This window comes from Lycium barbarum, chromosome 10, assembly GCF_019175385.1.
Source record: "Lycium barbarum isolate Lr01 chromosome 10, ASM1917538v2, whole genome shotgun sequence".
NCBI lineage: Eukaryota > Viridiplantae > Streptophyta > Magnoliopsida > Solanales > Solanaceae > Lycium > Lycium barbarum.
In genome coordinates, this window is record NC_083346.1 from 119,771,051 (window position 1) to 119,783,522 (window position 12,472).

General features: G+C 35.0%; 1 protein-coding gene across 1 annotated transcript; it reads left to right on the forward strand.

The window, feature by feature from the left end:
• Positions 1-299: 299 nt before the first annotated feature.
• On the forward strand, positions 300-7,107 carry LOC132613838 (FRIGIDA-like protein 3). Its single transcript, XM_060328124.1, has 4 exons — positions 300-457; positions 2,330-3,382; positions 3,593-3,759; positions 6,387-7,107. The coding sequence occupies exons 2-4, from the start codon at positions 2,353-2,355 to the stop codon at positions 6,993-6,995; spliced, it is 1,806 nt and encodes a 601-aa protein (XP_060184107.1). The 5' UTR covers positions 300-457; positions 2,330-2,352; the 3' UTR covers positions 6,996-7,107.
• The last annotated feature ends 5,365 nt before the right edge of the window (positions 7,108-12,472 follow it).

Sequence of the window (12,472 nt, forward strand, 5' to 3'; positions counted from 1 at the left end):
GGGGTGGTCTTTAATTTTTGTCCTCTGCCTTTGCAAATTCTGCCTTAAGACAGAGCAGAATTTGCAAAGGCACATTGCAAAACTTAAAAACCACTAATTTAAGGGGCAAAATCTTAAAGACTATCAATTTGAGGGTCAAAACTTAAAGACCACCAATTTGAGGGACAAAACTTAAAGACCACCCCAAATGAAGAACAATCCGCGCAAAAGAAAGATATTATTGGGCTAGCATGGAACTGAAAAAGGCCCTACTTTAGCCCAATAAAACATCAAATGATCAAAAAGTAGGCCCAAATATTAAGTCCAAATCGGAAAACAAGATAACCAAAACTCTATATTACAAAAAATGTTTCTTCTTTCACTGATAATTCGTTTCATCTTCTGAAACTTGCACCTCATAAAACATTCCGAATCGGAGCTCCGGAAACCTCTCGGGTTTGACCCGATTCATCAAACTGTATGATTTCTATTTGCATTCTTATTATTAATATTAATATTTTCAGTACTTGTTCCATTTTAAATAATGAGTTTTCTCAATTTTATTCTGTTTAAATATGTATATTGTTAGGGTTTGTAAGCTTCCACTAATATCTGTTAGTGCATATTTATTCAATTTAATTTACCTTCTGTTGAAAATTGGGGTAATCTGTATGTATATCATGTTATTGGATTGTAATTGATAAATGTTTATTGGATTTAATGGTAAAAGGAATAGGATTAGTTTTTTTTTTTTTTTTTTATAAAAAAAACTATAGACTTGTATGTTTGTGTAGGTGATAAATGAAAATATATAGTTTTAGATAATACCTAAATTGCCTTCAAAGAAAAAAAATAGTTTTTTTTTTTAATATAATGAAATTAAACAATTATAAATTGCACCATCCGGGAATCGAACCCATGAGAAAAATATTTAGTATTGGAATAAAATGGCCGTATAGAAATTCATAGCGGAGACAAAACTACTATGTGATTTCTTCCCTCCTTGGTGGACAGAGTTACCCGTTAATAGTAGGTACCCTGTGGAATTAGTCGAGGTGCGTGAAAGCTGGACCAGATACCACGGCTATAAAGAAAAGGTCCTATAGAGGATAAAATGACAAGGTCATTTGCAATATCCTATGTTGATAGTTGACCTCCCCGATACATGGGTTGTTGGTTTTGCGATAATTGAAGGTGCTAATAGGGATGAGATAAACCTAAAATCATATAAAGGAATGTTGTCTCTAATGACCTAAAACAGCTCATAATTAATGCAGATATAGCTAAGGTTGTTTTATAATAAGTAAAAGATGTATATAGCAACCCCAAGTGGTGGATATTAAGGCTTAGTCACTTGTTGTTTTACTTACGTTAGGTCCAGTATTTGCCAATATTAAAGTTTTGATCTGGTTAGAGACTTTTATATCAGTGTAGGGGTAAATGTGAGATTTAGAGAGCTTCTAAGTTCAGAAAATGTCTAGATTGCCTTATGAGACAAATTATTTGGTATTTGGATGAAACAGGTTCAACTATGGGGAAATAAATACAGAGAAATCATACAGCTAACCTTACTTTGGAATCGAGGCGTAGTTGATTAATTGATATTGGAATGAAATAGACCTAAATAAAGCGGAATGAATGCAAAGGACTTATACCGTGGACCACAACTATATTGGGATTAAGGAACAATAGATTAATTGACATATGGTTTCATGTGTTAGCATGCTCCGCTACACAAGTACAGTAGGGTAGCAACTCAAGTAGGTAACATGCCATGGTTGTCCTGCAAGGTTCTAGGAATTTCTAGTAAGAGGGAACTCTTTTTCTCTCCTTTTTTTTTTTTTTTTTTTTTAAGTAAGAGAAAAGCCTGTTTAGCTGTCTATCATCAGGCCCCCAGCTGGTTCACCCTGTGGAAATGGTAAATTATGCGTGAGCTCTTAAATATTTTCTTTACACGGTAAGAATCTAGGATTCACTTCATTTAATGGTCCTTTTAACACTTGCCAAAAGGACCTAATGACTCTGTTATTCAAACTCTTTAAAAGTATCGCCTGTTGCGTGTCGAGTTCTCCGTAAGTAGTTGCATGGCATCATTTTTTGAGAGTGAGCGACATAGCCTATTGATACTTCTGCCATTATTCTTTTCTCTTCTCTATTTTGGTCGCATGATGAGTCAGTCTGTCTTGTCTCAATTGTGGCACAATTTGCGTAGTGACACTAGACAAAGGATTCTTTCTTTTTGTTCTTCTTGGGATTGGGGTGGGGAGTGTTGGTGCCCAGATCTTGAGGAGATATTTTATTGTGTGCTAAGTTTTTGAGTTCATTTCTTTGATGAACTCTGTGATTCCAGATATTGCAGATATTTGAGTGACCATGGCTGAGACAGATCTTCCTATGATGATCAAAAGTGTACCATCCCTGATTGAACAATTGGTGAAGGCATTAAATGATCTTCAATCTCATGAAGATGCCTCCATAGATAAGGATTTACTCAAGGATATTGAAGGACATTTCCGGAATCTAGAGGCCTCAGTACTGAACAAGTCGTTGGAACTGGAAATTAGAGAGAAGGCCTTTAAGGAACAAGAATCTGATACTCATCTGCTGATTTCTTCACGAGAGGCAGATATCGCTGCAAGGGAACAAAATTTGTGGGATCACTTGCAAGAACTTAAAGATGCCGCAGTGTCTGCAATTGTTGCAGCACGGGGAGATCCTCAAGTGGCATCTCTTGAACATACAGATGTAGAGGACAGCAAAGACATTGAGGTAAGCAGCTCTCTTGGTGAACCAAATGCACTTCATACTGGCTCAGAGGTAAAATCCTCTGGCAAAGCTGCTGAAAATGCTGATGGTGTTTCTGGTAAGGTCAAACCTCGACCAGAACTGACACAATTATGTGAGCAGATGGATGCAAAAGGGCTTCTGCATTATATTATGGAAGAGAGTAAAAAGAACATGACCTCAATTTCTGAGGAACTCTCCGTTGCCCTTGATGGTGCAACTGAGCCAGTCCGTTTGGTACTGGCTTCACTTGAGTTCTTCTACTCTAATGATGAATCTAACATCCAAAGCTTGCGCCAAGCCTGCCTTGTTTGTATGGAAGCCATAGCCACCTTGTTGGCCAAGGCTAAACCAGGTGCTGATCACCTTCTGTACCCTGGAATTAAGCAGCAAGCCAAGGCCATTGCTGATGAATGGAAGCCTAAGTTGGCTACTGCAGGCACTGATGCTGCCAATCAAGCTTCATTGGAAACTGAGGCATTTTTGCAGCTCCTTGCAACTTTTAGGATTGCTTCAGAGTTTGATGAAGAAGAGCTCTGCAAGCTTGTTCTTGCAGTGGCTCACAATAGGCAGGCACCTGAGCTCTGCCGTTCTCTTGGCTTAGCACACAAAATGCCAGGTTGGTGTTCTTTTAACTGACCTGATGCGGTCTGGAGACCAGATCATCTCTTTTGAGATGCTTGTTTCGCTGGATAATATTGGACCTTTGTAGTATACTCTGCGAGGAATTGTTCAATGAAGCATCTAATAGCTACATGCAACCATTTTACTTCATCAAACAATTATGCAACTGTTTATGATGTTTAATTCTATTATTATTTCGTTGCAGATGTCATAGAAGCGTTGATTCATAATGAGAAGCAAATCGATGCTGCTTGTTTTATTCATTCTTTCGAGCTGACTGAAAGATTTCCCCTTGTCCCGCTCCTGAAAGGCTATTTGAAGGACTTGAGACGAAACGCACAAGGGAAGGGAGGTAACTCGGGGAATGCAGAGGTACTGCTAGTCAAATTAATCTTTTTGGTTGTTGTGCATTTGTTAAGCTTGACCCTTTGGTAGCATATATTTCTGTTAAGATAGTTGCATGCATGCCCAGTTAACTTCCAATGATCGATGATATAGGTAGATGAAGTCATTGGTTGTTACAAGTATTAATCCACTTGTACTTTATTATATAGCTATGGTATAATAAATGCAGCATAAGGCTGCGTACAATAGACCCTTGTGGTCCGGCCCTTTGCTTGACCTCGCGCACAGCGGGAGCTTAGTGCACCGGGCTGCCCTTTTGCCCTTTATTATATAGATATGGCATATGCATACTCAAGGCTAATTTAGTTCTTAGAATGCAAAAAGTAATCTAATATTGAGAGTGAAGAAAATAGTAGTCTTAAGTTACCATGAACTTGATGCATATTACTTTTCAACTCTCCGGTTAATCAATGGAAATTTCATGAAATAAAGCACCGAAATCTGTGTCAGAAAGATATTTAAATAGTATCCACATACATAAATTATGTTGCCGTCTGTCTAAATGGGCATTTTCTTTTTACACCAAAAGAAGTAAATTAAACAAAAGAAGACTATTAAATAGGGGTTACATTGATGTCATTGTTTTGACACAGTTTCCTATTTCTCTCATGCCAAATTATTTTTAAAAAAACGCATAGAGTTGTTCTTCGGCAAGCTCCCTTCTTTTTGTTTTTTGATTTTTTGAAAAATCTCCGAGGGCCACTGGTGCATAATTCGATGCTTAATCGGCCTGCCCCTCTACTCTTTTTTGTAGGCCAACTTCCTTTTTTCGCCCTAATTCTTCTAACTCTTAATTCATGATTGCCTCTGTCACTGTCCTGGGTAGTACCGTTGCACCTTTCTACCTTGAGCTCAAAAAAGTGTATAACTGTGCTACAGAAGTAACATGTAAAAAATTGTATGATTTATGTCATCCTTTGAACTGCTTATAAACAACACTGGGTTTAGGTCATCGGCTTCTTTTCTTCAATTTATCAATCCTTATTATAGCATTCATACTGCACATCATGCGAAGAAAACTAGCATGACCTAGCAGGGTAGCGAAAAATGTGTGTACAATGATTTATAAAGAAGACCAAAATAACTGAACCATAAATTATTGGCATTATGGTCTAAATGCCTCCTAAACTTGCACCGGGTTTTGAAGCCAACCTATCAGCTTCCATTTCTTTCATTTTAATACCTCTACATGATGATATGACTATTAATAAATGTCTCTCACCGTTGATCATGCTTATGTGGTAATGACATAACTGATGCGGCAGAAGTGCATGGAAATCACATTTATAAAGTGTCTGAAAATTATGATTCTATTAGGGAATAGAGGGGTTTATTATGGGTACTTTTTGATGGTTTATGGTGATGAAGGGCCAGTGAAGGCCTGAGAGATGGTGGAACGATGGTGGGGTTCTATGGAATGGGGAAGCTCCTGATGGAGATATGGTGTAAAGGAAAAGAAAGAAAAAGAGTAGAAATTTTGTAAATTATTATTTTAAGAAACATGGAACTCATAAATTATACACATGTCAGACTATAAAAGGCTAAGCATATGACCTGTCACAACGATTGAGGAGCACACTCGGTCGGAAGTGTCTATTATTTATGTTTTTACCAAGTAGAGGTGTTAAAAATGGGGAAAATGCAAGTTGCTCCCATTCTGCCTAAATTTTTTTACCTAGAGGTGTTAAAATCCGGTGCAAGCTTAAGGGGCAATTAGGCCATTCTGTCTAAATTATTTTAAAGTAGTGCAAGTAAACTGGGAATTTGAAGAAATGGAACTTGGGAATGAGAGGGTTAGAGGTTTACCTATAAACAATCTAGGTGAAGCCAAATTTATTCCTAGTCCTTGATTGCTTAGTATGGAGGTAAACATAGGATGCAATGTGAATACTTATAAGATTAATTTAAGCCTTTTTTTTTGGATTTTTAGTTAAGATTTTTCATGAAGTAGCAAGCCTGGTTAGTGAATACAGGTAGAACAACCATATGAAGCAGCTTGCCTTAGGATTTGAAAGGTAAAAATAGCATATTTGCGCATGTAACTTTTATCAGGGAATGAATTAGATTATCTAGAAATGAACAAGTTTTAAGAAAAAGAAAAAGTACCTGGAAACAGCCAAGACAAATCTGAAGCATAGCGGTCATGACTGACGAAATAATGACCAGCTTGAGGCCCTTCTACTTTTATGTTAATTTTAGTGGGGCTTTAATTCTTGAATCTACTGAACCCTCTGGAATTAGCTCAATTGGCTAAGGTTGAGAGACTTGTGCCTTAGGTCACAGGTTTGAGCGATGAGCCAAGCAAACTAACCCTGGTACTTTTAAGTGGAGAAAAGTAGAGGGGGCGGGTCCACCCGATTTCGAAGGCTTAGGTTGGCCCAAGGGGTCGCTCCAGATGGTTTTCTCGGTCATCATAAAAAATTACTTGAATGTACATATGAATCTGCTTCTTTCTGAGGTTTGACAATAAAATATCACCAAGTCCAACTTGTAACTTGTGTATCAAAAGCAAAAAAAGAGAGGCAAAAGGGGAGGTTGACATATCTTGTCTCTTATTTAGCAAATTCTCTTACAGAATATAGTGCAATGCGCAGGAACTTGGAGCTGTAAAGGCAATAGTACGGTGCATTCGAGATTACAAGCTTGAAGCAGAATATCCGCTTGAGCCACTACAGAGAAGGGTTGCTCAGCTGGAGAAAGCCATTTCTAATGACAAAGACAAGTCTAATGATAAGAAAAGACATTCTGGATCAGGTAAACACCAGCAATTCAAGAGACCACGACCGTATGGATCTACCAGACATGCTAACATTCCTAGCAGGCAGCCCGTATCTGCTTTAATTGCGATGGCTAATAATCCAAGCAGACAGGTCCCCTCTGCTTTTGTTGAGAGAGCAACTTATGCAGGATTGCCCAATAAGTACGCTTATCTCAGTACATCTTATGATCATCAACCTCCAAGTCAAGCCGCATATCCCCAGCAATCCTATGAGCAGGCATCATATTATTATCCAGCTGATGAGGGCATTACTGCAAATACTTATACAGCTCCCCCACCATCCAGCTATGGCAGTTATGCAGGCGCCGCATTGCCAACAGCAGATGAGAGAATTAATGCAAGTTCTTATACACCTTCTGTTCCTTCTAGTTATGTCAATTATGCTGGTAGCGGAATGCCAACAGCACACCAACCCTACATGTAATAGACAGACTAGTAACGAGCATTGTTTGTAGTAACAGGTTTTTCTTGCGAAGACATAGTAGATCACTATCCTGATAATTTGCTACCCATAATAATATTTTTGGCTTGACTAAGCACCAATCTTTCCCAGTATTTCATTATCTGTGATGCTTAACTTTTTATCCTAGAAGTGCATTATGTAGGGAGAACCTGAACGTAAGTTTCTGCATAACATAAGCTCATCAACAGAAGTGGTAAAATGGTGTTCCCATTGACCTGGATTAGAAATTTGATGGTAGCCGATGCCAATGGCGGCAACTGACAACCCCACCCATTGTTCTCTTATCTTATTATTAGAAGAAACTGTGTTATATTAGGTTAGAAATTGAACGATAATATGCTGGTGAAAGGTAGCATGTATTTGGTGCAATTATCAAAATGCGGACAGGCTGGTTTGGACACTATCGTTGTTAGAAGGTAGATGCAATTGTGTGTTGCTTCACCATCAAATTTCTCTGAGATGTGTGTTTTCGAGGTGTTGGAAATATGTTTTGATTCTTGCAATCGCATTTTGAAAAGCCTGTTGGATTATCATTGGAAATTAAACTCTTTGGACTCCATACAATCGAAGACTTTAGACTATGTTTCTCTCACTAAAGAAAACCAAATATCCAAAGCTTCGAAACATTAACGTTTGGATAGAAAATCAAAATCTTCCAAATTATATCCAACTATTGCCTCGCAATAAAATGAAAGTGTATGTACATATAGGAAAATAAAAGGTACCTCAAGTTGTGGTCAAGATAATAAAGATACTTATTCAGAAATGAATGGTAAAGAAAATCACGATAATTATGGGATGAATAAGATCTCTTAATCCTTAACTAGATGTCTTGGGTATGAGTCTTACGAGTATAAAAATCACGGTAGGGGGTGTTGACGTGTTGCTCCCTATAATGAGCCTTATTAGGCGTGAATCGGTCAAAATACATGGATAGCCAATTTTAGGATCATCATTTAAGTCAAGTCATATCCGTTATGCGTAAAAAAAAATTATGCAAGCTTACCACTTCAGAAGTTTTATATGGCGAAAGTTCAAGTATTTTTGCCTGAACTTCAGGCAAAAGTACATGAACTTAGCAATATGAAATTTCAGACATTGTTTTCTAAGATAGGTTTTGTCAAGTCTAATTTCAAACCCTTCGTGTCTGAAGTTGTTCTGAAATGCTACACATGTAGAGGTCTACAAATAAGATATTTTGTACATTTTTTATTTGCGAATTCAGATTAATAGAAGCTCATCAAACGGACACCAAATACCAAGATGAGAAAAGAAAATGAGTTTCATACATGGAAAACCCCATATACTTGCCAGCAAATTTCATTTAGATACTTCAATTAAGGCTTGTTTCAATTCAGCACTAGCACACATAATAAAGTGTTTCCTATTAGACACTTACGGTTCAAATTTAAGCTTTTTTCGCATATTTACAAGCGTCTATTAGGTAACTAAGTTAATCACTTTAAGTATGCACATTAATTAGCTTCAATTTGAATAGGCCTGAGGTTTTACATAAGTGTTTAAGTTATTTACGTAATGGACGCTTGAGAACACACACATAATATGTGTATATATATATATATATATATATATTTGAATCGAAATTGTCTAATAGAAACATTTTATTACATGTTTAAGTGTTTAATTGAAACAAAACTTAATTTGAGTGTCTAAATAAAATATGTTGATAAGTTTTAATGATTGTTTATGTATTAAGCGAAAGAAATTGTAAGGCTAAGGGGTCCCATGAGGAAGAAGTCATTGAATATGTTTGAAGACCTTTTGGTCAAAAGAAAGGAATTTGGACATTATCTCTTAGTTTCAATGATATGAGACTATCGGCAGATTAATACATCACATTTAAGCTTTCGTCCGTTTACAACTCTTGTAATTGTGTGTTCAAATTGTTTTCCCAACAATGACTGTCAGAGAGTATACATTCCCTTGCTAACGAAAAAAATGTATATGCAGCTAAAAATTTAGGGGTTGTTTGGTTCATGAACTATAATGTAGGTATTATAATACATATATTGTGTTGTAAATAATAATATATGTTTCTTTTGGCATACTCATTGCAGAGAATCTATTTAAATAGTTATACTTATAAGAGTTATTTGACAAAATAACTATTCCTCAAATTACCCTTTATCTTTTCCTCATAATTTTAAATTTTTAGATGACTTTTATTGAAGCAAAAGTAGATTTGAAAAAATAATTAATACCTTTTTATTTTCTAAACAAGTGTATTTACGACCGGAGGAAGTACAAAATAGTAATGCATGTAGAGATTGCTATATCTGGAATTGTAATACATGGGTAATTATGGAGGGATTGTCTACTTTTAAGGCATCTTTTTTATATACTTATATTCATGTATTTACTAATGCATGCATTCTTATTCCATATTCAGTTTAGCATATATTATTCATGCATAAATTATACAATGCAACATTCGTTGCTGCAAACCAAACACTACATTTCTTATGTAGTGTATTGTACTAGAGAACAAATGTTAAGAGTATTAAATATGCAAAAATTAAGTTAGGTACTTACATAAAAAAAGTTTGTTGCAAACCAAACATTGTGAAGTACAATAAAATCACATCCTATGCGTTGCAGCGGATGGGGCTGCTCCACCTTTAACAAGAGATTTCGGGTTTTAGTCCTACGAATGCAAAAATCCTTGGTAGGAAGCGCTTCTCCCCGAATGGGGCCCCTACGCGGCGCGAATCCGGAAATAGTCGGGCTCCAATGCGGATATCGGACACCGGGTGAGAAACTTAAAAAACAAAAAAGAATAATAATAATAATAACTATATAGAACCTTATAGATATATTTGTTTTTTGTTTCTTCCTCAGTGTCTGGTACTTGTTTTGGGGGCGATTAATTTGAATTCGCGCTGAGAAGTCTCATTTTGGAAGGTAAAACACTCTGATCAAAGATGACTCTATTTCCAGGACACGAACCCGAGACCAGCAACGGAGGGAAGGTATTAGTTACAGATTTGGACGAATTCAATAACTTTTGTTTAGACCCTTTATTTATATTAGAAGATTCACTAAATATGTATAAATATTCAACTGCGAACCAAGAACTTCGACGATTATGGACTCGCTAGCAAGTTCGAAATCCTTAAATTTTAAATTCAGGAGTCGTTTATATTTGTTTATGCTGCCAACTAAATGATTCACATTATATTGCTAGTTGTAGAATAGTTTTTTTTTGGATTCCCCTGTTAATTTCACCTCCGCACACCATAGTTTCTCTCCGGTCTTTTGTCCTTTAAATCACAAAAATAAACTATTCGTCAACTACTCTGCCATATATTCTCTTTTGTCTGCCCTATATACATTACTACTATAGTACTACTATTCCACGAAGTGAAAAAAGAAAGAAAAATAATACTCACTCCTTTTTAATTTATTTGTCTCGTTTTGATTTTACACGGAGTTTTAAAAAATAAAAAAGACTTTTAAATTTTATGATCTTAAATTAAAGATATGTAGAATATATCAAAATATTCTTTAATCTTGCGGTATTTAATATTTCATATCAAAAGTTGAAATTAAAGAGTTCTAAAAAAAACATTTTTTGTTAGACGGATATAAAAGAAAAGTTGGACGCACAAATTGAAACGTGAGTAAGCAGGGGCAGTGTGGTCACAAGGCCCCAAGCGGTTTTTTTTTTGGGATCATGACCCTAAGTTTTAATTATTAGGTGTTTGGACCCTTTTTTGGATTAGTATTAATTAAATAGAGACAAGTTATTGGGGTGTCAAAATAAGCCCCCAAGTTTAAAAAAAAAATACATTTTCGTCCAAAAATAAAAAAAATAAAATATATTCCAATCTTTCAAACCAGTCCCCAAGTTTTAAAAATATCTTTTTGATCTTAAGTAAGAAATAATAAAATAAATCAAAATAAAAATCTAAAAATATATTTTTTACCTTATAAAAAATATATAAAATTATATTTCTTTCTGTCAATTCATTTCCACGTTTTTTTCCTCTAACGTCTGAAATTACTCCATTGACAGCCATTGTTAGAGCTTGAACTTCAAGGTTGAAAAAATGAGTTTTCGAAAAAGTGATTCATTCAAGTGGGTGTTATTGAATTTTGTTGGGGATCTTTTGATGAATTTAAATGTCAAATTTTAGAGAGTTTAGAGAAGATTTAAGGTGGTCTTGGATTAAATTTCAGATTTGAACTTGAGGATAGCCGTTGTTGAAGCTTGAGCTTCAAACTTGAAAAATGGGTTTTATGAAGGAGTGTTTTTTTCAAGTGGGTGTTATTGAATTTTGTTGGGCATTTTTTGAGGAGTCAATCTCAAATTTAAGGGAGTTTTGAGAAGATTTAAGATGGTTTTGCTTACAATATCATATTTGAGCTTGAGGTTGAAGATGAACATTTCAGATTTATAACTATTCTAATAGACGAGACAACGTTTATAAATAGACCAACAATAGAAATTCATTCACTGCTGATTATGACTTCATGAATGTCTTGCACCGCTTAATCTGCCTCATGTCTATACCACAAAGAGGTCATTACCCATCAAATCCTAGCAATACATTTTGACCTCATGAATTAAAGATTGGCAAAAATTGAAATTAGTTAATGAGGTACTTTGGGACAAGAAAGATGGGTACTCAAAAGAGCTATGCTATCGCATTTGCATACTTTTCTAATACGCTAGTTACCAGTTATCAGAATACAACCTAACACTTGCTTTTGTAACCAAAAAAGTTTTTTTTTTTTTTTTTTTTTGGTTTTAATAAAAAGTGAACTAATTTTAGATTGTAAAGCTTATATTTGTAACTAAACAATATGTTATCACCATGAAATTAGCGAAAGAACACTATAATAATCTAAAACAATGATAATTAATGAGTAATGTTAATAATGTGTTGAGGAAAAAGTTATGATGATCATAGCTATATGTAGCAACTTGGAATTGGTGACATAACTATTTGTGAACATTATATATTTTTTTAGCCATATTGCAAATGGTTATTGTACTACATGTGATCTATATTAAAATTGATGACATAATTACATGTGATCAATGTGAAATGTTCTGATCTTTATTGTAATAGATGAAATAATTATGCGACCAACTTGTAATGTTTAGATTAATAGCGAACGACTTGTATAATTTCATCTTTTGTAACCAAAAAAAGATTTTTTTTTTAATCAGAAGTGAATTAATTTTAGATTATAAAACTTACATGTGTAACTAAACTATATATTATCACCATGAAATTAGTGAACAACACTATAAAAATCCAAAATAATGATAATTAATGTGTAATGTTAGTAATGTGTTGAACAAAAAGTTATGATGATCATAGCTATATGGACAATTTCGAATTGGTGATATAGCTATACGTGAACATCACATATTTTTTTTAGCCACATTGCAAGTGGTTACTATACTA